Source organism: Eretmochelys imbricata, chromosome 2, assembly GCF_965152235.1.
Source record: "Eretmochelys imbricata isolate rEreImb1 chromosome 2, rEreImb1.hap1, whole genome shotgun sequence".
Taxonomy (NCBI): Eukaryota; Metazoa; Chordata; order Testudines; family Cheloniidae; genus Eretmochelys; species Eretmochelys imbricata.
The window spans coordinates 256,250,971-256,274,331 of record NC_135573.1 but is presented as its reverse complement, the minus strand read 5'-3'; the positions used below and the strand labels follow the sequence as shown (position 1 = coordinate 256,274,331).

The following is a 23,361-nucleotide window of genomic DNA, read 5'->3' as shown; positions in this document are numbered from 1 at the left end:
GAATGGGACCATCCTTCAATACATCTGTTTGTGACAGAAAAAAACAAGTATCTCACCTTTTGTTCCAGACGGTTTCAGAGCCCACGATCCGTCAGATACATTCCTCATGCGGTGATCCTTGACACTGATGTACGCTTACTCACCATTTCTTTTAATTCCCAGGGTACAAAGGAAAATCGAGCAAGATGCTGACAGGGTCATCTCGATAGCTACCACTAGGCCAACATCGGTTTATTACTCCAAGACCCTTACCTGTAACACCAGACTTGATATCCCAGGACACTGGGAGCATCCTTCATCCGAACCCATCCCCCCTCCATCTCACTGTCCAGAGACAGTCCGACTTGTTTTTCAGATATCAAGACTATTCTGATAAATAGTAGGAAAGATTCCACCAGAGAAGCCTACACTGCTAAGTGGAAAAAATTTACAACTAGGTACATACAATACCCAGTTACATCCTGTTAACATACAGCTATCTACTATCTTGGACTATTTACAATATCTAAAGAAATCTGGACTTTCAATTATTTCTGTTAAAGTACGCCTTACAGCCACCACTTCATATCATTCTCCTATTGAAGTCTGTACAGTCTCTTCCTACCATACTATGTCTGAATTTCTCAGAGACCTAACTAGGATTTTCCCTCTCCCTGGACCTCAACACAGTGTTTGCAGGTCTAATGGACCCTCCATTTGAACCCCTAGCAACATGTTCACTATTAAACTTATCTATGACACCTCCTTTATGGTAGCAATTGCATCAACTAGGAGAACTGGGGAAATACAGAGATTCATGACAGGAAGTCTGTATTCAGTTTTTCATATTTTTAAGGTATCTCTTACACCGAACTCCAAGTCCCTGTCCAAGGTAGTTTCAGACTTCTGTTTAAATGAATAATATTGGTCATCTACCAATATTCTTTCCCAAACCACATTTCTAATCAGAGAGAATTCAGATTGCATACCCTCAATGTTTGTAGGTCCCTAGCCTTTTATCTGCAAAGGACTAAACCCTTCAGAGCTTCCCTGAGACAGTCTATATCATTTGTTGAGACAATGAAGGGCCAACCATTTTCTGCCCAGAGATTATCTAAATAGGCTTCCTTGCAAACCATCTCCATTTTGGGTATGTTTAAAGCAGCTCCTTGAGGTTCAGTATAGACTATTACCAAGCATTTTTCCGTAATGGAAGCATTCAAGTTGGACACTTCTTTTCGCAGACTGCGGCAATCTCTATTTAGATAGACTCTGAGCACTTACCTCGTCATATCTGATCACTGCTTGGGAGTTATCAAGAATGCAATATATATATAGAGAGAGAGAGAGAGAGAGAGGGAACAATTCAAAGACAAAAAAATTACTTACCTATACAGTAACTGGAATTCTTCGAGATGTGTTGCCCATATATATGTATTCCATGACCTGCCCTTGTTCCCCACAACTATAGAGTCCTGTTATATATGGATTCTGCAGTGGCAAAGGAACTGAGTGGCAGTTGGGCATGCACCATGTTTTTATGCCCTTAGTATGGAAGCATAAGGACATTCAGGATACATGCAGGGACACTAAGGACACTGCTGGCCAAAAGATTCTAATTTCTAGTGCATAGGGTGCATCGAGTGGAAAGAACAACAACATCTTAAAGAACTCCAGCTACTCTACACATGAATAACTATTTTTAATAATCAAATGCCAATTTTACCTGTGTGTGTGTATTACAATTCATATTCATCTAGTGGGTTGATGTTTAAAAGTATTTTTGATTTACTCTGCTTTCATTTTTATTGTAGAAAATGTTCTCAAGAAGAATGGCACCAGTGATAGCTTGTTGTGTGGCAATGGCTCAGATGCTGGGTAAGTGCAATCTACAATCTTTCTTGATTCTTTTCTTTCTTTGCTCCATATCTTTTGGCTTAACTCAGTCCACCAGTGACTAATGTAAAAAAGCAGATTTCAGGTTCCTAACAACAACAGTAATTGGAAGAAGGATAATGAAAATATATACAAATAATAAAACAGTTTAATGAAGGATAGGGGATAAAGTTCAACCCTGTGGTTTCCTTACTCAGGTCTAAATTATTTCCAGGCCTCCTGGCAGATGTTCTTGCAATTACTTTAACTTTCTTCTCAGGAATGCATTTAATATACCTTTCCATTTAGTGAATTATATTTTAAGAGAATGAGCTGTGGAGAAGGAAGAAGGATTAACTTCAGTGTTTCTAATAAGGATGGGTGCATCATTTCAGACATAAAAAATCTAACCCAAACGTTTCCCCTCCCCAGTGGTGTAGGAAGAGAAGACTGAGAAAAAGGCTAGGGAGTTTCAGATGCTAGTGGGCTTGTGAACCCAAGGCTTCACCTATTCCCTGCCTGCTTTCAAGGCCTGAGTATGGCAGGGGGAAAGTACCAAACATGTAGCCCCAGATTCCTTCTCTACCCAGTGCCCTGTCCCTGCAGTTGAGATACAGGAAGGCTGTGCAAGAGAGTTTCGGGAGTGAGGATCTTTATTCCCCTTTTGTTTTTGTGTGGCTGAATAAGCCTGGGCCACAGTCTGGCAAGTGCTCTGCTCTGTGAAAGACATAGAAAAGTCAGCCTCTGCCTTGAAGGTCTTATAATTCACAATCTAAAAATCATCTTAGCTCACAGTGCCAGAAATAGATGTAGAGATCAATCCTCTAAACAGTTACTCCTGCACCCATATTCCCTTTGATTTCAGTCAGACTATGTTTTAAGACAGGATACACTGGAAGACTCAGAGAAAGTGTTAATTTAGAATAGGAAATATTATATAGAATACACAAACACATACATACATATACATAATTAAAAATGCACTTGTGTGCATCTGTTTTTGTATTACTGTCTCTACCCTTCCACTCTGTGTCCCTCTTCCCCACCAAACTATCGCAGGGCTTTGGAGAACATTTGCATAGCATGGGATACTGTTTGCAGGTCTCACAGAAGAAGTGAGTCCCTATATTCGAGTTTCAATATAGTTGAATATATTCTGAACTTACACAAAAAGAAAAGGAGTACTTGTGGCACCTTAGAGACTAACTAATTTATTTGATCATAAGCTTTTGTGAGCTACAGCTCACTTCATCGGATGCATAAAAGTGGAAAATGCAGTGAGGATGTTTTTATACACAAAGACCATGAAAAAATGGGTGTTTATCACTTCAAAAGGTTTTCTCCCCCCACCCCACTCTCCTGCTGGTAATAGCTTATCTAAAGTGATCACTCTCCTTACAATGTGTATGATAATCAAGGTGGGCCATTTCATACACATTGTAAGGAGAGTGATTACTTTAGATAAGCTATTACCAGCAGGAGAGTGGGGTGGGGGGAGAGAAAACCTGGATTTGTGCTGGAAATGGCCCACCTTGATTATCATACACATTGTAAGGAGAGTGATCACTTTAGATAAGCTATTACCAGCAGGAGAGTGGGCTGGGGGGAGAAAACCTTTTAAAGTGATAAACACCCATTTTTTCATGGTCTGTGTATATAAAAATATCTTCACTGCATTTTCCACTTTTATGCATTTGATGAAGTGAGCTGTAGCTCACGAAAGCTTATGCTCAAATAAATGTGTTAGTCTCTAAGGTGCCACAAGTACTCATTTTCTTTTTGTGAATACAGACTAACACGGCTGCTACTCTGAAACCTGAACTTACACATGAATTGAAGCTGCTTCCCTTTAAATTTGCACATTTTAAGCTTTCATCACTTTTCTGTTATCATCTGTAGCACCTGTCCAGATAAATATATATGTCTCAAAGTCGGGGAAAATCCTGATTATGGTTACACAAGTTTTGATACATTTGGCTGGGCATTTCTTTCCTTGTTCCGCCTGATGACACAGGATTACTGGGAGCGTCTCTATCAACAGGTATAAGATTTACTTATTTCAAATACAGTAACTCCTCACTTAAAGTCATCCTGGTTAACGTTGTTTCGTTGTTACATTGCTGATCAATTAGGGAACATGCTCGTTTAAAGTTGCGCAGTGCTCCCCTATAACGTTGTTTGGCAGCCGCCTGGTTTGCCCACTGCTTGCAGGAAGAGCAGCCTGTTGGAACTAGCTGGTAGGGGCTTGGAACTAGGGTGGACCAGCAGCTCCCCTACTAGCTCCCTGCTCCCCTAAGTTCCCTGTGCGGCAGCAGCCCAGCAGACTATCAATTGCTGGGCAGTAAAGCTGTCCTTCTCACCACTGCCATGTGCTACTCCTGCCGTCTGCCTTGGAGCTGCTCCCGGGAGCCTCCTGCTTGCTGCGCAGGGGAGGGGAAAAGGGGTGCTAATGTCAGGATGTCCCCCTCCCCCCCGCTTCTGCATCTTATCTCCACAGAGGAGGGGGGGCACCACAGGGTTTGGGACGGAGGGAGCTTGCTGGCAGCAGCTGCTCTCGCAACTTGCTAATCTACTTAAAGAGGAAATGTACTTAGAGTGGGGTCAGCGTACTTTAAGGCGCAATGTGTGTGTCTCTCTCACACACATGGTGTATGTCTCTGTCTCTCTCTGCCATGCTGTCTCCCCTCCCTGCATTCGTGCTGCCTTGTAGAGTGTGAGGCTACATTAACAACATGTTAACCCTTGAGGGCTCAGCTGATTGCTAGTTCATCATTTAGCAGTAAGGCATTCCCCGGGAAATATCCCACCCTCTACCACCCTCTGACTCCACCATCTCAACCAAGCTTCACAATCATCATTGCTGTGTACAGTATTAAATTGTTTATTTAAAACTTATACTGTGTATACGTGTGTATACGTATATGTGTATGTGTGTATATATATATACATATATATATATAGTCTTTTGTCTGGCGAAAAAAAATTTCCCTGGAGCCTAACCCCCTCTATTTACATTAATTCTTATGGGAAAATTGGATTCACTTAACATCATTTAGCTTAAAGTAGCATTTTTCAGGAACATAACTACAATGGTAACTGAGGAGTTACTGTACTAAGTAAAGCAGTAACCTAACTGGATAAATGTATAAAGTATTTAAAATTTAAAGAGAGAAAAAGAAGTTCTCCTTCAAGTGATTGTGCACATATACATGCCACTATAGGTGTGTGTGTGCCCAGTGCCCTCAAGTCAGAGACTTTTGCCGGTAATACAATTAGGTGGCACATGAACCCCTACTCCCCTCATGCTGTCAGGTGGGGCATAAAGGGTGTGACTGCTGTTTCTCTCTCAGTTCCTTTTAACTGCCCAAGGTGACAGTTGGAGCTCCCCATTGCTTTGGTTCAGTTAACCATCTTTCTGAGTCTTAGTATATATAGTTAGTTAGTGTCTTAATAGTTTAATAGTTCAGTTAGTTAGTCATTGTAGTTTTACAAGTTCCTGGGAGATTTTTTATAAAAATTCCCCAGAATTTAATCAGTGTGCAAGGTGTAGGGCTGTTTTTCCTGTCTTGGATAGGCACATCAGTTTAGGTGTTTAGATGAGGGACATGTGAATGACAAATGCTCCATTTGTAACTCCTTCCCCACCAGGACTAAAAAACAAACAGTAGTTTGAAGTTTCACCTCATAAAGGAGGTAATGCAGTGTGCATCTGAACTGGGCCCTGACCGTTACACAGTGGATTCTGATTAAACCTGCAGTACCCCTCCAGCCATTTCTCACCCAAAGCACAAGTTGGGTGAGAAACCTCATGCTTTGTCTTCTTTATCATATTTGAAGCATTCCAGACTCTGACTTTGTCAAAAACTCATATAAGTCCTCTGATATTGTTTCTTTACCATACAAATCTAAGCGTTCCCCAGTACTGTCTGAGGAAGCACGCTTGACTCTGGCTCTGTTATGGCTTCCAAAACCGATGTCTTCCCCCATGCTGGATCCGTCTTCCTCTCCACTGGTTTAGTCTATTTCAGCACCATCCTTGGCTTTTCCTTACCTGACACCCCGTTGGTGTAGCTGAATCCTCAGCTTGCCCCATCAATGCAACAGATGCCATCAATGCACGCTCTGGCTATCTCAGCTCTGCTAACTCCCTTGGTGCCCTCTGTAGTCATGCCAGCTCTGTTTATGCTCTCACTGATTACGCCAGCACCAGCCATGCATACAGCACTGCTGATGTATTCTGCAGCTATGCTGGCTCCACTGACAATGATGATGCATGTGGCATTGTTGATGCACTCTCTGGATTTACTGGCACCACTGGCGCTGACAAGTTTTTCTGCCTGCTTTTGAACCTCATCTGTCTCCAATACCCAGACCTCCTAGAACTCTGACTGGAACTGCTCCTCCCTATCCTGAGGATGTTTCTGTTTCTTCTTTGGACTCTGAGAGAGAGGACTCTGTTTCTTCCTCCAGATCTTTTAGATTACCCTACAGGTCTTCAAATACCATGCCAAAAGAATAGGGTTGTATTCCCTACAGGGGAGTTTCAGCTTGGAGTCCCTCACCATAGATGTCTCAGGTCATGCCTTTTCCTCCTTGGCCTTTGGATGCTCCAAAAGATTCTAGACCTCCATCTCATGCACCTTCTAGGAGAAAGTCTCCTCTTTCCATAGTGCAGGAGTCCTTCTTCTATGGAGGAGGGGGAATAATTGGAGGGGTCACCAGATGTTCCTCTACCCTCGTCACATTTCTTCATGTTTGCCAGATGAAGCTTAGACTCTGGAGTCAACTTCTCTCCCCACATGACCCAGAAGATTTCAGTGTTTTTCAGGACCTCATGAGGAGCATGGCTACCTCTGTAGAGGTCCAGGTGGAGATCGTGCAGGAGAACCTGCTCACTCTCCTGGACAATTTATAGACTCCTGTTGTAGGAAGGGTCGCCCTTCCTATCAGCAAAGTTTACTAAACCCAGAGAAGGCTCTTTGGCAGACTCCAGTCTATATACCTCCTAAGAGAAGGTCAAGATTTTCTCAGAGACACCAGCCATCTTCAACTGTGGCAGGCCCTTCTCACCAGATGACTGCATCCTTGAAGCAATCATTTTGATTCTTCACTTGAAGAGAGTGCAGTGATAATATTGCCTCCTTTCAGATAATGCCTATCCCTCTTTTACTGTGCTTGATTACCTTTGACAAATGGGTACTCAGAACAGTGAAGGAGGAATCTGTCATCCAATTTACATCTCTCCCTTTTCCCAACCCACCTTCCCCAACCATTTTTGAGGACTCCTATCACAAGACCATGTTACTTCAAGAGCTTTGGTCCCTTCTAGAATTGGGAGTGATAGAGGAAATTCATTACCAGCACAGAGGAAAAGGCTTCTATTCCCAGTACTTCCTGGTCCTCGAGAAATCTGGGCGTCTGCATTCCATTCTATATCTAAGAAACCTTAACTATTTCATCCAAAAAATCAGATTCAGGATGGTTACCCTCACTTCTATTATCCTTTCCGGAGATTGCTCTGCTACCCTTGATTTACAAGACACATACTTTCATATGGTGATGCATCCTTTTCACAGGAAGAATCTTCAATTTGTGGTAAGCACCAACCATGACCAGTATGCAGTACTTCTCTTCAGTCTCTCATCTGCCCCGAGGATCTTTCCCAAATTCATGTCAGTGATAGCAGCCCATCTCCATCATACAGGCATTTAATATTGCCTTATCTGGATGACTGTCTAGTCTGGGCAGCATCAAGTGCTCGGGTCCAAAATGACACCCTAGTCATCAAACATTCTCCCATTTGGGCCTGAAATTAAATTTGGACAAATCTCAATTAAAACTGACTCAATGACTGACTTTCATAGGAGCAGACCTCGATGCCAGAACAGCCATTGTCAGACTGTGGGTTCTAGGCAGTCAGGCCTCGTGATTGGAGCAGTGCCCAAGAACAAATACCAGGTGTCAAAGTTGGATGGACAGCCAGGACCAGGCTGAGGGCAGTGCTGAAACTGGGGTCCAGGGAAAGGCTCAGGGTCAGAACCAGGGCCAGAGTCCATAGAAAAGCCAAATCAGGATCATAGAGTCCGAAAGCCGGCGAAAGGCTGGAATCAGTCCAAGGGTCTGGGGATCAAGAGGTGGGTGCATGGCTGAAGGAGGTCAGGAACAGGGCTGGAGCAGGGTCAGAATAGGACACAGACAAGGTGGGAGTGGGCTGGAACAAGGCTTGGGCAAAGCTGGGGCTGGAATAGGGACAGGATCGACTGTAGTCTGGAAGCCTAGGAAATCTGAAACACAGCAAGGCAGCAGGAGGGTCCCTAGCTGAGTGGTGCTATTGGACAGATGAACTTACAGCTTTGGTAGTTGGAGTGAAATATCTGTGCCTGGACTCATCTGACTTGGACCCTGCCCAAGGATAAGTATGTCACTGCAGGCTCTTCTGGAGGGGTGAGTCATAGCTGAGTGACCAGCCTTGGTCCAGCTGTGGGTTTGCCTTATCGCCATGGCTTAACTCCCAAAGGAGAGGGCAGGGTTCTTTTAAGGTTCTTTCCAAGAATTTTATTCAGGAATATGGATATGTGACCAAGCTTTAAAAAAATAAATTAGAATAATGTTTACTACTTTCATATAGTGCTTTACATCTTCAATGTGCTTTTCAATATTAATTTATCTAATTAGACTTGAAATGTCATTTCAGACTTCTTACTTTAGTGTGTACTTTGTGCTTACAGACTCTCAGAGCTTCTGGGAAGATCTACATGCTCTTTTTTATGCTGGTCATCTTTCTGGGCTCATTTTATCTGGTCAACTTGATCCTGGCTGTAGTAACAATGGCATATGAAGAGCAGAACAAAGCTACTATTGCTGAAACTGAGGCAAAGGAAAGGAAGTTTCGGGAAGCCATGGAACTGTTAAAAAAAGAGCAAGAGGTCCATGAACTATTCCCTTGTTAAAATTAGGCAGTTTCCACCAACTGTATATAATATTGATAGTGAAATGTTTCATTCATTCCCTATCTTTGAGTGTGTATTAACAATGACGCTGTGGTCACTGATGAGAAGAGGTGCCAACTACTATCTTATTTAAAATTATCAGACTGCTGCCGAGAGTAATAGGAATGTTTCCTTATTGGTTGGTAAATTGTAGCTGTGAGGAGTGAACAGCAGAACATAACATTAGTCCATGGTACTGTAAGCAAATTGATATTATAAAGTATGTCTAAAATTCCACCAATCTATAGTTTCCACAGACATAAACATTTTTTGTATTCCTCTGCTGTGCTGTTCTATGCTTGTGAGAAGGCTGGATTGAATATATATTGAAATATACAATATTTTTTTGTATTGAAATATTTAATATTGTATTGAAATATACAATAAATTTTGTTCTTTGACGGCTTTAGAGTTAGATCCAAAGCCCACTGGAGTAAATGAAAAGACTCTAGTTGACTTCAATGGATCAAGCACCTGGAGAGCAGAATTCTTGTATAGAAAAATATCACTGAAAACTTAACACAAATTGTGATTTTCAGTGTTTAAGCCCTCATATTGGGAAGTGGATAGATTATGCAGAATCAGGTTAAAAATTGAGTATTTTTACAGTAAGCAAATATGTAGTGAGTATACAAAAATGGAAGTTGAACCACATGAATAGTCCAGACTGTTATATTTTGTCTCTGCTAGGGACTAGTACCTGTTTGCACATAAACACAGCATGTAACTTCTTGTTCAGTGTTCTATGTGGAGTGGGAAATCCTTCCTAATTTCTGCTGTGATCAGCTTGCACCAAAAGCAAGGAGTGTTGGTATTTAACCATCTATATGAAATGATAATTGTTAACAAGAAAGAATTACAGAGCACAGCAATCTTTTCCCTTACTGAGATGCTAATTGTGCAGTGATAATATCAGCTATGGTTTTGTTTGTTTAATTTTAGGCATTGGCTGATAAAGGAAATGATACAATGTCACTTTGCTCTTTTGAAATCTCGCCTTTACCCTCAAAAGAAGTCAAAGATAGAAGCAACAGGAGAAAGAAAAATAAGTCCTTAGAGACAGAAGATTATGGGGAAGATAAAAAAATACACGAATCACAGTCCAGTGACGATCAACGAAAGTCGGTAATTCATTGTGTAAATTCAAGAATTGCTCAAAAACACAAATACAACCCCATTAAGAAACAGTAGGCTGTATTTATAGATAAAAGCTAACATCCACTTTTTCAATCTTTAAAAAAAAATCTCTTTTGAGTTGGGAAGGAAGCATATAATGCAAAAGTTAAACTTTTGAGAAAGTTATGTGTGAAAGAGAAGGTATAATGAAAGTGAGGTGTCACCCTTCATTGCAGAATTTTCTGTAAGAGAAGTAGTTTCATGAACATTTAAAAATATAAATAAAAAAAGCATTTCTTGCCATATTAGGAAGTGAAACAAAACTGCATTGGAACTAGAATTCAGTTAAAATTCCATAAACAATCTTTTGCAAAAATAAAATCAATATTTAGTGAAATGAAGTTACAAGGATTACCAGAGATTCCTGCTTCAGCTGATAGGATTTCAATAACTGTCATTTAAAATCTAAATTAAATCCTTTTTGAGTAACTTTAAACACCTTCCCTCTCTCTAACCCTCCTAGAAAGTTGGGGATTGGAGGGGGGAATAAATATTACCTGCTTTTCGTAGATCCCCTAAGGGGGGAGGATGAAGGCGGCAAGCAGTGGACTCCTGGTGCCCCCATCCCTGTATCTCTGGGAGGGTTAGAGATGGGGGAGGCCCATCTGAATTTTCTCCTTGTCCTTTGGGAAGGAGGGGGAGATAGGGGCCACATTCACCTTTCCAAGGAGGTGGCAGTGATGGGGGGTCAGGTACTCCTTTGTTCTTGGTTCCATTTTGTTTAATGGGGCGTGTCTTGGGTACCTGACCCTTCAGTGTCAAAATAGCTTTATCTGGCTTGAGTGAAGCTCCCTCACTTCTTAATTGTAGTCCTCTGAGTTCCCTTCTTTGTCCCATTCCTGGTTTGATTTTGTGTCATTAAGACGGACTAGGGCTTAAGGAGCATGAACTATCAAATCAGGTCAGCTTCTCCATTGCAAGGCTGTCTTTGTTTGAAATCACTTATGCTCTTAGGTGTCTAAATATTTACCTCCTTGGAGACTTGGCCATGAAGGTGCAGAAACTTGGAATCCTAGCTGCTCCTTAGTGAGGAAGAGAGAGAGAGCTCTCTGAGGGAGGCTCAAACTGGAGATTTGCTGTTCCCTCCCCAAAATAAATAATTTTTCAGATTCAAGTACTTGGTAGAAGCCTTTACAATACAATGTATTGATACAGGCATGGTTAGAGTCATATCCTTGTGATATTCTTAGCTGATAACAAAGGGAACCTCTCCATGTCCGCTTATATAAAACATACCATGATGCATATATGTGCTGTGACTTCTGAAATCTGCAGAGTTTTTTAAGAAATATGCCTCGTGAATATTAAATTCGGGGGGGGGGGATAGCTCAGTGGTTTGAGCATTGGCCTGCTAAACCCAGGGTTGTCAGTTCAATCCTTGAAGGGGCCATTTAGGAATCTGGGGCAAAAATTGGGTATTGGCCCTGCTTTGAGCAGGGGGTTGGACTAGATGACCTCCTGAGTTCCCTTCCAACCCTTATATTCTATGATTCTAAAGTGGGACTTATGGATCTTCCATGGTTGATGGGAGAACTCAAACTCTTTATCATTCCCAAGAAATGTATTGCTTGATGTGCCATTTCCCCCTTTTTCCTTTTTTGGGACTTTTAGGCTCTTCTTGGTCTTACTTATGGTGCCAGTGCAAATCAAATGAAGCGCAGGCTCAGCCATGGAAGCATATTCAATTTCCAGATATCTGGCAGAGACGTTGGCTCCAAAGCTTATCTTGGTTATGATGAGGTCAGCAGTGCTGGGGAAAATGAAATCCAGCGTGGGTCACTGTTGGTTGCACGGACTGGAAGACAACTGAGTGTGCAAAGTCAAATGAGCCATAGTTCTTATCCTGCTTCTCCAAACTACATGCAGAATGGCAAGTGCAACAACACAGATGGTTACAATGGCGTGGTTTCATTAATAGGAGGAGGAAGCACCAGGGCATACAGTCTAGAACCATCTGCTCCTGAAGGGTTATTGCTCCCCCCAGTTATGGAAAACCCTAGAATAGGTGATTTGGTAAGAAAAGTGCTATTTTAAAAACATGTACTTCATATTATGCTTTCCTCCAGAAGCATAAGGTTTTCTGTGGTTTCCTTACGTACTTTAACATATTGAACATCCACAAAAACACAGTAGGGCAGGATCTATTGAGGAAAATCTGCTCTCTGCTATGCTATTTTAAATCTGGAGTAACTCCAGTGGAGTTGAGAACAGAATCTGAACCAGTGTGAGCATCGTGGATCAAATTCATTACTTGAATAAGAAGATAAAACTTCACTGATGTAAATGGATCTGCATTTGCTTACTCCAGCAGAAAAAGTGGCCACATGAGTTTAACACAGTTCTCATGCTACTGACAAGTGTTGTAAAAGTGGTCGAAGTATTTCCATTCTAAACTGCTTTTTTCACCTGTTTGGAACTTTTGCAAACTTACTTTTCAGGAACCTGAAAGTTTCTAGGTCTGGTCTCTTCCAAGTGGTGAAAAATTTGAGCAAAATGAGTTCAGCTATATTTTAATATGAAAAATAATTTTTGTGATCTTTTTTGAGCAGCTCTTGTGCTGAAATGGTTTGCAATAGAAAGATATAACTTGGCATGAAAATGCTCCTTAGTGAAAATAAGTGATCCTTGGTATCCCCATGGAAATCCACTTTTGTTTGGAGAATTTATAATGGTTTGAAAATTGTAGTCTGCCTGTAATATAACCATTTTTAATAATCTCTCATTGTACTAAAGCAAAGAGCTGCACTGTACATGGATGTGTGTTAGATTTTAGATCCTTTGAAAAAGTTTTATGTGGGATTTCAGAAATTTTGGAGAGTGTGTGAAAATTTTCCCAGTGGGGATGAGATGAATATGCAGGACATAGGGAGAAGCAATAAAACAGGCTGAGGAGAGCTGGCGCTGTAAAAAGAAAATCATATATGCACAATGGGAGATCTGCAACCTGTTGATCCTTCTGTAGGATAAAAGAGTTGAGAAGATAGGGAGTGGGAAAAATGTGCAAAATGTTAGGACTTATGGGTGGTCATTGCATTTATCTAGCCCTGGTTGAAAGCATACAGACCCATTAAATTTTTATATAATTCCAACCCAAATCCATGAAGAGAGGGAAGGAGAGGGAGGTCATGATAGCAAAATTAATAGAATATTACAGCATAGACTATCTGCTTGGGCACATGTGTGCAACATGCCAGGTGTTTCATGATGTGCAGAAACACTACAGATAAATTCAGGATAGGAAATTCTGAAGGCTCAATAAAAGAGGAATTGTAGCAAGGCAGAATCTCTTTAACCAAACTGAAATTTGTGCAGAAGACTTAATGCAAATACTCTGGGAACTAGAATGGCCACAATGGATTAGGGCCTTCATTTTACATCTCATTCTAAATGGCTATTTCCTGCAGAAGAGACCCATTTATTCACTGCATGTCTTCATTCATATTAACCTCCACAGCTACCCCAACTGCCTGATACTTCACTTTGTTTTGTGGTATTTTACTAACCATGTTTACTTCTTTAAGCAGAGCCCTTTATGTGATGAGGGGAGCAAGATGTATTTGGCCCCTCGTCTGTCAGTGGATTATTTTAATGAGCCACTTCAAAGACAAAGGGCAGCAAGTGCAGTCAGTGTCATTACCAGTGTCCTGGAGGGTAAGTCATTTCTCATCATTTTTTAATTCAAACCTAAGCATATGTTGATGTGAAAGATCAGAATGTCATCCAAATGTCAAGAGTAAAAAATTTAAAGTTGCTAATAGAGCCTTTGTAGATGCTATAGTTAGGAAATTCCAGAATTAATGTTGCCTATGCAGCCTTAATTTGGCTATCTTGTGAATATGTGTTATAAAACAGTCTTTAATTACATGATCAGACTTTTTATTCTACAGGACTCTTACCTCATTCAGTGCACAGGATGGACAGGGAATGAGCTAGGAGTAGCAGAAGGAGAAAGGACATTCTTTTGTGTTTAAGGCACTGGACCTGGATACAAGAGAGCTGAGTTCTATTTCTTGACTTTGCCATAGACTGTGATATTGGGAAAGACTGTCACAGGCACATGCCCAAGGGAGCCAAATGAAGATTGCACAAGCAAAATTAATTCTGTCATTTCCAGACTTTTCTGTACTTGTCTTTGCCATCTTAAAATTCCTTTAATTTAGTTTTTATACATAATTATAGATGGGTCTGCTAGTGTCACCTATTATTAAGGTTACCTGACACATCTCATTATAAGATTCAGAGTAGCAGCCTTGTTAGTCTGTATCCGCAAAAAGAAAAGGAGGCCTTGTGGCACCTTAGAGACTAACAAATTTATTAGAGCATAAGCTTTCGTGGGCTACAGCCCACTTCATCGGATGCATAGAATGGAACATATAATAGGAAGATATATATATATATATATATATACATACAGAGAAGGTGGAAATTGCCATACAAACTGTAAGAGGCTAATTAATTAAGATGAGCTATTATCAGCAGGAGAAAAAATCTCATTATAAGATTCTGTTCCAGCTACTTATAACTTTGCCAAACATTAATCTTTTGGGCTGAAATCCTATATATTGGGTGTCTACCTCAGACTGATCAATTTTGGAAAATTTTAGCTGTAACAGTTTAGCCATTTCTGAAAAAAATGGTTAGGGAAAAATCCTTTTGTTTTGCTCATGTTAAAAAATTCTGGAGACCTTTTATTTGAGAAGCTCTAGTGCCCTCCATTCATTGAACAGAGATTTCAAATTTGGCAGGGGATATGTAGGTTATATGAAAAAAACAGGTGTGGGGATAAGAGGTGGCCTGGATTTTAGGATTAATTTCCAACTGACTGGGCTGAGTACATTTGTAACAATTTTGTACCCATTCTTTGTTAGTTGTCATACTGTAGCATTAGCAAGAGCTTGAAATATAGTGGCTCTCCCCCACTACATGAGGCATTCTATTCCCTCCATTGTTCTACCAGTCTTTTAAATCACTTTTTGATAGGTTATCAGAGATAGTAAATAAATAACATTAAGAAAAGCATTGGGAGTGGTGAAAATCTGAAGCAGTACCTGCAAAGCAACTGTCATGACCTGTCCTTCCGTGGCGTACTTTGTTCAACATCAGTATCTCTAGGTTGCTAGTATGGCCTTTCACCCAGGGGTGCTGGAACAATTTGTATAGTGTGTGTGCTAAGAGCCATTCAACCAAACTATAAACTCTAGTTCCTGCACCTATGCTTTTATCTCTCTAATCTTCCTCTCAGACATTTGCCTGTAAATATCAGGTGATCCCTCTATTTCAGGGGACCTGCAGGTCTCTTCAGAATCCCCCAGTTGACTACACCTCCAACTTTTGGATTTGAAAAACCGCTAAACTTTTATTTCACCAGACTAAACATAACAAACATAACAATAGCTTTCAGAACCATCCTGCTTCTTACTCCACTAGGGGAAACCTATTCTTATAGGAGTCTGACTGTGTGCTTCCTTGCCTGACCACAGTCTAGCTCTATGACCCCACTGTGATCCTGCTCCTTCTGACCTCAGTAACCAAATGAACATCCTTCAGATTCAACCCCCCAAAGTTCCAAATGGTGGAACTTCCATCCAGGAGCCAAGCTTCTATGTCTACAACAGCATATGTGCTTTTTGGTCTTTGTCCCACCTGTAAAATGTGGATAATAATACCTCCTCATCTTGCAAAAATCAATTGTTTGTGAAACCTCAGTCCCTGGAAAAATCATGGAGCAGGTCCTCAAAGAATCAATCTTGAAGTACTTGCATGAGAGGAAAGTGATCAGGAACAGCCAGCATGGATTCACCAAGGGAAGGTCATGCCTGACTAATCTAATCGCCTTTTATCATGAGATTACTGGTTCTGTGGATGAAGGGAAAGCAGTGGATGTATTGTTTCTTGACTTTAGCAAAGCTTTTGACACGGTCTCCCACAGTATTCTTGTCAGCAAGTTAAGGAAGTATGGGCTGGATGAATGCGCTATAAGGTGGGTAGAAAGCTGGCTAGATTGTCGGGCTCAACGGGTAGTGATCAATGGCTCCATGTCTAGTTGGCAGCCGGTGTCAAGTGGAGTGCCCCAGGGGTCGGTCCTGGGGCCGGTTTTGTTCAATATCTTCATAAATGATCTGGAGGATGGTGTGGATTGCACTCTCAGCAAATTTGCGGACGATACTAAACTGGGAGGAGTGGTAGATACGCTGGAGGGGAGGGATAGGATACAGAAGGACCTAGACAAATTGGAGGATTGGGCCAAAAGAAATCTGATGAGGTTCAATAAGGATAAGTGCAGGGTCCTGCACTTAGGACGGAAGAATCCAATGCACCGCTACAGACTAGGGACCGAATGGCTAGGCAGCAGTTCTGCGGAAAAGGACCTAGGGGTGACAGTGGACGAGAAGCTGGATATGAGTCAGCAGTGTGCCCTTGTTGCCAAGAAGGCCAATGGCATTTTGGGATGTATAAGTAGGGGCATAGCGAGCAGATCGAGGGACGTGATCGTCCCCCTCTATTCGACATTGGTGAGGCCTCATCTGGAGTACTGTGTCCAGTTTTGGGCCCCACACTACAAGAAGGATGTGGATAAATTGGAGAGAGTCCAGCGAAGGGCAACAAAAATGATTAGGGGTCTAGAACACATGACTTATGAGGAGAGGCTGAGGGAGCTGGGATTGTTTAGCCTGCAGAAGAGAAGAATGAGGGGGGATTTGATAGCTGCTTTCAACTACCTGAAAGGGGGTTCCAAAGAGGATGGCTCTAGACTGTTCTCAATGGTAGCAGATGACAGAACGAGGAGTAATGGCCTCAAGTTGCAGTGGGGGAGGTTTAGATTGGATATTAGGAAAAACTTTTTCACTAAGAGGGTGGTGAAACACTGGAATGCGTTGCCTAGGGAGGTGGTGGAATCTCCTTCCTTGGAAGTTTTTAAGGTCAGGCTTGACAAAGCCCTGGCTGGGATGATTTAACTGGGAATTGGTCCTGCTTCGAGCAGGGGGTTGGACTAGATGACCTTCAGGGGTCCCTTCCAACCCTGATATTCTATAATTCTATAATTCTAAAAAACACTCAGATACTATAATGATGAGAGCCATAGACAAGCCCACAAGGAATTTAATAATTTTGTCTTCCTAGCAGGGTTTGAATGTGTGCAGTAAACAAGGCATGGGGCCACACTTTGATCAATGAGGAGAAAACAAAATATTGAATAGCTGCTAATTAGGTGAGAACTATCCATCCTGTGCACTGAATGAGGCACGGGTGCTATGGGAAAAAAGTGTGTAATCATAGAATTAAAAACTATGCATATGTTTAAAGTGGCCAAATTAAAGTTTCACAGATAACTTTAATTCTGGCATTTCCTAACTTTTGCTTCACTTTGCAAACTTTAATAATGCTTTTTAAATATAGGGTTTTGTTGGTTATTGTTTTTGTTTGTTTTGTTGGTGTGTGTAATCTCTATAATAAAATCCCAAGAATGTCATTCTGTTGTTACTCTGAAGCCTAGAATATCTATACAGTCAGTGTGAGCATGGCTGAGCACCCTTTTTTGTTCAGAATATCACCAGGTTGAATCATCACTGGGTTTTGCAGTCTCTTGCTATAAACTTTTAAAGTTTTCAGTCATTTTGACTTTATGAATTATACCCATGCTGTGTTTGGCGACAGTAAGGCATGTATCTATGCTATGCCAAGAGTCCTAGACCATTGTGATATCAGAGGTAATTCAGAAAATCACCCTTACTTTACAGCTAATTTACATTCAACAATTTCATTGGTGCTATCAGGGAGACTGCATAGATGGCGGATTACTTGGCCCAGCTACCAAACCTGTGTGCCTAACTAGCACCCACACAAATCCACAAAACTCTCCCAGCACAGTACAACAGACACAGAGATGAACAGAACCACCCACCCAGCACACACAACAACCCCAAACGTGATTCTGAAGCCTAGAATGTCTGTGGAGTCAGTGTGGAACACAGTGTGGAAAAATGGAAACAGCTACAAGCATGGCTGAGAGCTTTTTTTGTTTGGAATATCACCAGGCTCAATCATCACTTGGATTTGCAGTCTGTCACTGTCTAGTTTTTAAGTTCTCAGCCATTTTCGTCTTTTTTTACATACACGATTTTACGAATTACACCTATGCAACAGCACAGACTGTCAGCTACTACTGTAAATAGTTTACAAGTATCCAGAATGATCAGTTGCTGCAGAGGTAATACACTCACTGCCCAGTCTTCCCCAAAATAATGTAAATTACATGGTTTTAGTCAAATAAATTCTATACACCAGATGGAAGAATCACACCACTTTTTTCATCACTCTCAGATCCTTGAAAATAGCTTTTAACCTTCCGTACAGTTTCCACCAGCATTGTCCAGATCCACTGACAATTTTGAGCCTAAAAAATGTTACCTGTGTATATGTACTGAGTTTTGCCTCTACTGAGATTTGGCTTTATGTGAATCTAAAACTTTCCCAAGATTCAGGTGTGATATCAGGCGAAGTGGATCTAATCAAAATTTAAGTGTAGTACAGGCATTTCACTTCAGCATTAATCAGTCTCAGAGCTATTTATTGCATGCAGCATGGTCACTGGTAATGTGGCACACAAGATTTATAACATGTAAGTGGGGAGAAAGCACAAAAGTAGTTTTAAGTTTTATATTCCTTGGTGCATCTGGAGCAAGGTTTTACCCCAGTCATATTTTTAAGGGTGTTGACAGTAGGAGTGTATGTCTCACGAATAAAGGCCTGATCCAATGCCTGCTGAAGTTCAGTGGGTTTTGAATGAGACCTTATCTGAAGAGAACGAGTTAAAATACTAATTCTCCAGTCTAGGAAGTGTATTTAAAATGATTGCAGAGTGACGGAGTGCCTCTGTAGAAAATGAGTGATATGATTTCAGAAAGTATCCAGAAGAGTTCCCTGATCACTTGTGAAGTGGTGGAATTTGGGGGGGGTTTCCTGTGCTTTCATTAGTTGCAGTTCTTCTTTTGCCACTTGGCTCACCACTGATTACCTGGTTATTGATTTGTTTTTTGTTTGTCATTAAGAACTTGAAGAATCACAACAGAAATACCCTCCATGCTTGAAAGATTTTGCCCTAAAGTATCTTGTATGGGACTGTTGTCCGGTATGGTTGAGAATCAAGAACAAAGTGACAATTTTAGTAATGGATCCATTTACTGACCTTACTATCACTGTTTGCATTGTGATGAATACTATCTTCATGGCATTAGAGCACTATAACATGACAAACACATTTAAATTCATGCTTCGCGTAGGCAACATGGTAAGTGAATTGTCACATTCTATATCAAGAATGAATTTGTGGATATTTCTACCCAGAATACAAAGAATGCGGATAAGAAAGAAAGTTCTTTCTTTCTTTCTTTCTTTCTTTCTTTCTTTCTTTCTTTCTTTCTTTCTTTCTTTCTTTCTTTCTTTCTTTCTTTCTACTTCAGGGATATGGGGTTCCCAGATGTTACTTTTGGTTTTCAGACATTCTAAACATCAATTAGAATGCAGCAGAAAAGCTTAGAGTTTTTATTGACAATGCATTATATGAATACATGATAAAAGTAGGATCTGCTGTTCAGATTTCATTGACCTATCTATAGCTATGCTACTATATTTGAAGGAAGGTAGTCTAAAGAGTACCCTTATGGCTGACATGACTTACTGTTTCTTTGTCACAGGTCTTTACTGGCATTTTTACTGCAGAAATGATCTTGAAGATCATTGCTCTAGATCCTTATTACTATTTTCAGCAGCGCTGGAATATTTTTGACAGCTTAATTGTCACCCTCAGCTTAATTGAATTGGGTTTACCCAGAACTAAAGGCAGAAAAGGAGGAGGAACCCTATCAGTTTTACGTTCTTTCAGACTGGTAATGTCTCATACTGATTCAATCTCATAAAACCTTTTGCATGAATATAATAGAGGATGTCAGTGCCCCCCATTCAGTGCAAGGAAAATTAATTTGTAAACCCTCAGTACTAGAAATGGGAAAGACATTTTGCCAGATTTCAAACCCATTTGGATTTGACTGAAACTAATACAGCATTAGTATTTCAACTTGGAGATGGTTAAAAACATATGGAGTGAATGAGATAGAAAAAACCCCCAACATTAATATACAGTGAAAGCTGGAGCAGAGAATGAACAGATGAAAAGCAAAAGCAGAGAAACTGAGAAAGAAGAAGCAGAGCTGGAGATGGAGAAAAATTGTAATAAAATAGGCATCATTTACATTATATAATCGCTAGGCACATCTACTAGCCTGAGTTTTAGAGAGGTGGCTGGTTTATCTATCCGTATAATATATATCAGTCTTTTTTTTAGCTAGAAACTTGGGCATCAATAGGACTATTCACATGTTCAAAATTAAGCAGGTTATGTGCCCTTTATAGTATGGTGATGGATGGCATAAAAAACTCAAGATAGATATGTGGCCTGATTTCTAGAGGTGCTGAACACCCATAACTCCTAATAACTTGGAGTTGTGGGTCTAAAATTTAGACCATCTGCATATAAAAGTTTGATTATTGTAAATGCAAATCAAGTACAAATTAGGTTAATCAGGAAGGTTATTAAAGTTTTGTTTCTAGGAGACATGGAAATATTGGAAGAATGAAATCTGCCAATGTGCTGTCCCCCAAGATTATTTCCTGAGAAATTCAAATTGCAAGTTGGTAATTTATGTTTATGGAAGTGTGCAAAGACAACAATCAGGATTGGTTTCAGAGTAACAGCCGTGTTAGTCTGTATTCGCAAAAAGAAATGGAGTACTTGTGGCACCTTAGAGACTAACCAATTTATTTGAGCATGAGCTTTCGTGAGCTACAGCTCACTTCATCAGATGCATACTGTGGAAACTGCAGCAGACTTTATATATACACAGAGAATATGAAACAATACCTCCTCCCACCCCACTGTCCTGCTGGTAATAGCTTATCTAAAGTAATCGTCAGGTTAGGCCATTTCCAGCACAAATCCAGGTTTTCTCACCCTCCACCCCTTTACACAAATTCACTCTCCTGCTGGTGATAGCCCATCCAAAGTGACAACTCTTTACACAATGTGCATGATAATGAAGTTAGGCCATTTCCTGCACAAATCCAGGTTCTCTCACTCCCTCACCCCCCTCCAAAAACCCACCCCCATACACACACAGCAGGAGTCTGTGTGTGTATGGGGGTGGGTTTTTGGAGGGGGGTGAGGGAGTGAGAGAACCTGGATTTGTGCAGGAAATGGCCTAACTTCATTATCATGCACATTGTGTAAAGAGTTGTCACTTTGGATGGGCTATCACCAGCAGGAGAGTGAATTTGTGTGGGGGGGTGGAGGGTGAGAAAACCTGGATTTGTGCTGGAAATGGCCTAACCTGACGATTACTTTAGATAAGCTATTACCAGCAGGACAGTGGGGTGGGAGGAGGTATTGTTTCATATTCTCTGTGTATATATAAAGTCTGCTGCAGTTTCCAAAGTATGCATCTGATGAAGTGAGCTGTAGCTCACGAAAGCTCATGCTCAAATAAATTGGTTAGTCTCTAAGGTGCCACAAGTACTCCATTTCTTTTTGCGAATCAGGATTGGGGCCTCATTGGACTGGACTGTCTATAAAGATAGATAAGAAACAGTCATTACCCTGCAGGGCCTGTGAGCAAAAAGACACAAACAGATAAAGAGCAGGGGATAGTGATATAACACATGTGCAAATCAGTATGTCTATATTGCATTGATCATATATAGACTTTAAAATATCCTACATTTCAGAGTGTTTGAATAGTTTAAAATGTATGTATAATGTTTTTAACCATTTTTAAATGATGCAATGTGAGGAATATCTAATCTTCTGTTATCTAATGCTATGTTTTATTTTTTACACAGCTGAGGGTCTTCAAGCTGGCAAAGTCCTGGCCAACTTTAAATACCCTCATTAAAATCATTGGTAACTCAGTGGGTGCCCTGGGTAATCTCACCCTGGTTCTGGCAATCATAGTCTTTATTTTCGCCGTGGTAGGAATGCAACTTTTTGGGAAAAACTATGGTGAAAATTGCCATAAAATAAGTGAGGATTGCAAGCCACGTTGGCATTTTATGGATTTTTTCCACTCATTCCTTATTATATTCCGAATTCTGTGTGGAGAATGGATTGAGACCATGTGGGGTTGTATGGTGGTAGCTGAGCAAACACTATGCCTTCTAGTCTTCTTGCTCGTCATGGTGATAGGAAACCTAGTGGTGAGTTTCCAGCTATTTTTCTATTCTTATTGCATATATAGTATACAATATACTGACTTGTCTTTTTATCACTCAATGGTAAGTCCCTCAAAGATGTTGATAAAGAGGCCACACTATGTTGTGCTCTAGAAAATCCCATTTGTCTTTCACCTTTAGAACTCCTATTAATATTTAAAGTAAGACACTTTCAGTAGTGTAGCAATGAACTCTTTCACATGATAGTGTTCATTCCAGGGAGGAATAATTTTCTAACAGGAAAAAAAAATACTGGCAATAATTTATTTTCTTATCAGGAGTTTGGTGTAAATTATCACTAAGTGTATGATTATCAAAACTTGTGTCTGCACCGCGTTCTTTGCAATCAGCCCCTGGACCCATATGTAGCCACACTGAAATCAGAATTCTGTCAGTACATAACTCAATGCAGGCTCATAGTTCAGGTCTCTTTAGATGCCAGACATTGGCTCTACTTCTCCTCTCTTTTACACTAGGCTAAATCAGGAGTAACTACATGGAAATCAGTGTAATTACACTACTGTATAAGTAGCGTATCTAAAAGAGAATGCTGGCCCATTAACTCTGAGATGACATTTTCATTGCCAACTTGCTTTCGGCATATTAGTGGAATTTTAAAAAAGCCAAACAAATAAATATTAAGATGTGAATAAAAATTAAGTTCAGTTGGAGTTAAGGTTAAAAGCACTTAAGAGTAGCTTAAGGGTACCAAACATTAAAGGGATGTTGTAATTATCCCTAAAACAAACATTGCAAACCCAGGACATTCAGAGTTAATCAAAAACATCAGCTTGTGATGTTTACATGACACCCCCCCTCCCAGTCTCATATTTCAAAACACAATGCAAAATTAAATATATACAGTGAAAGACTCATGGGGTACAAGATCCAATTCTTCTCTTGCTTACACCAGTATAAATCCGGAATATCTGAATTGGAGTTAACAGAGTTACACGGTGCAAATGATAAGAGTCTCAGGACCAAAGATTCTCCTTATATGTGTTATTTTAAATTTGAAGGTTGGAGCTGGCAGTGATCTCTTATAGTAAGAAGCTTAGTGCAATAAAACGAAAAAATTTAA

General features: G+C 40.5%; 1 protein-coding gene across 2 annotated transcripts in view; it reads left to right on the top strand.

Annotated features, from left to right (window-relative positions):
* Positions 1-23,361, top strand: part of LOC144260773 (sodium channel protein type 5 subunit alpha-like) — a 94,432-nt gene that overhangs the window by 13,399 nt on the left and 57,672 nt on the right. For both annotated transcript variants that reach the window (XM_077809507.1, XM_077809508.1), the window contains exons 7-15: positions 1,794-1,857; positions 3,754-3,895; positions 8,583-8,780; positions 9,786-9,968; positions 11,631-12,032; positions 13,541-13,670; positions 19,070-19,308; positions 19,715-19,906; positions 21,912-22,265. In XM_077809507.1, the coding sequence (XP_077665633.1) occupies positions 1,794-1,857; positions 3,754-3,895; positions 8,583-8,780; positions 9,786-9,968; positions 11,631-12,032; positions 13,541-13,670; positions 19,070-19,308; positions 19,715-19,906; positions 21,912-22,265 (1,904 nt within the window). The remainder of the gene's footprint in view (positions 1-1,793; positions 1,858-3,753; positions 3,896-8,582; positions 8,781-9,785; positions 9,969-11,630; positions 12,033-13,540; positions 13,671-19,069; positions 19,309-19,714; positions 19,907-21,911; positions 22,266-23,361) is intronic.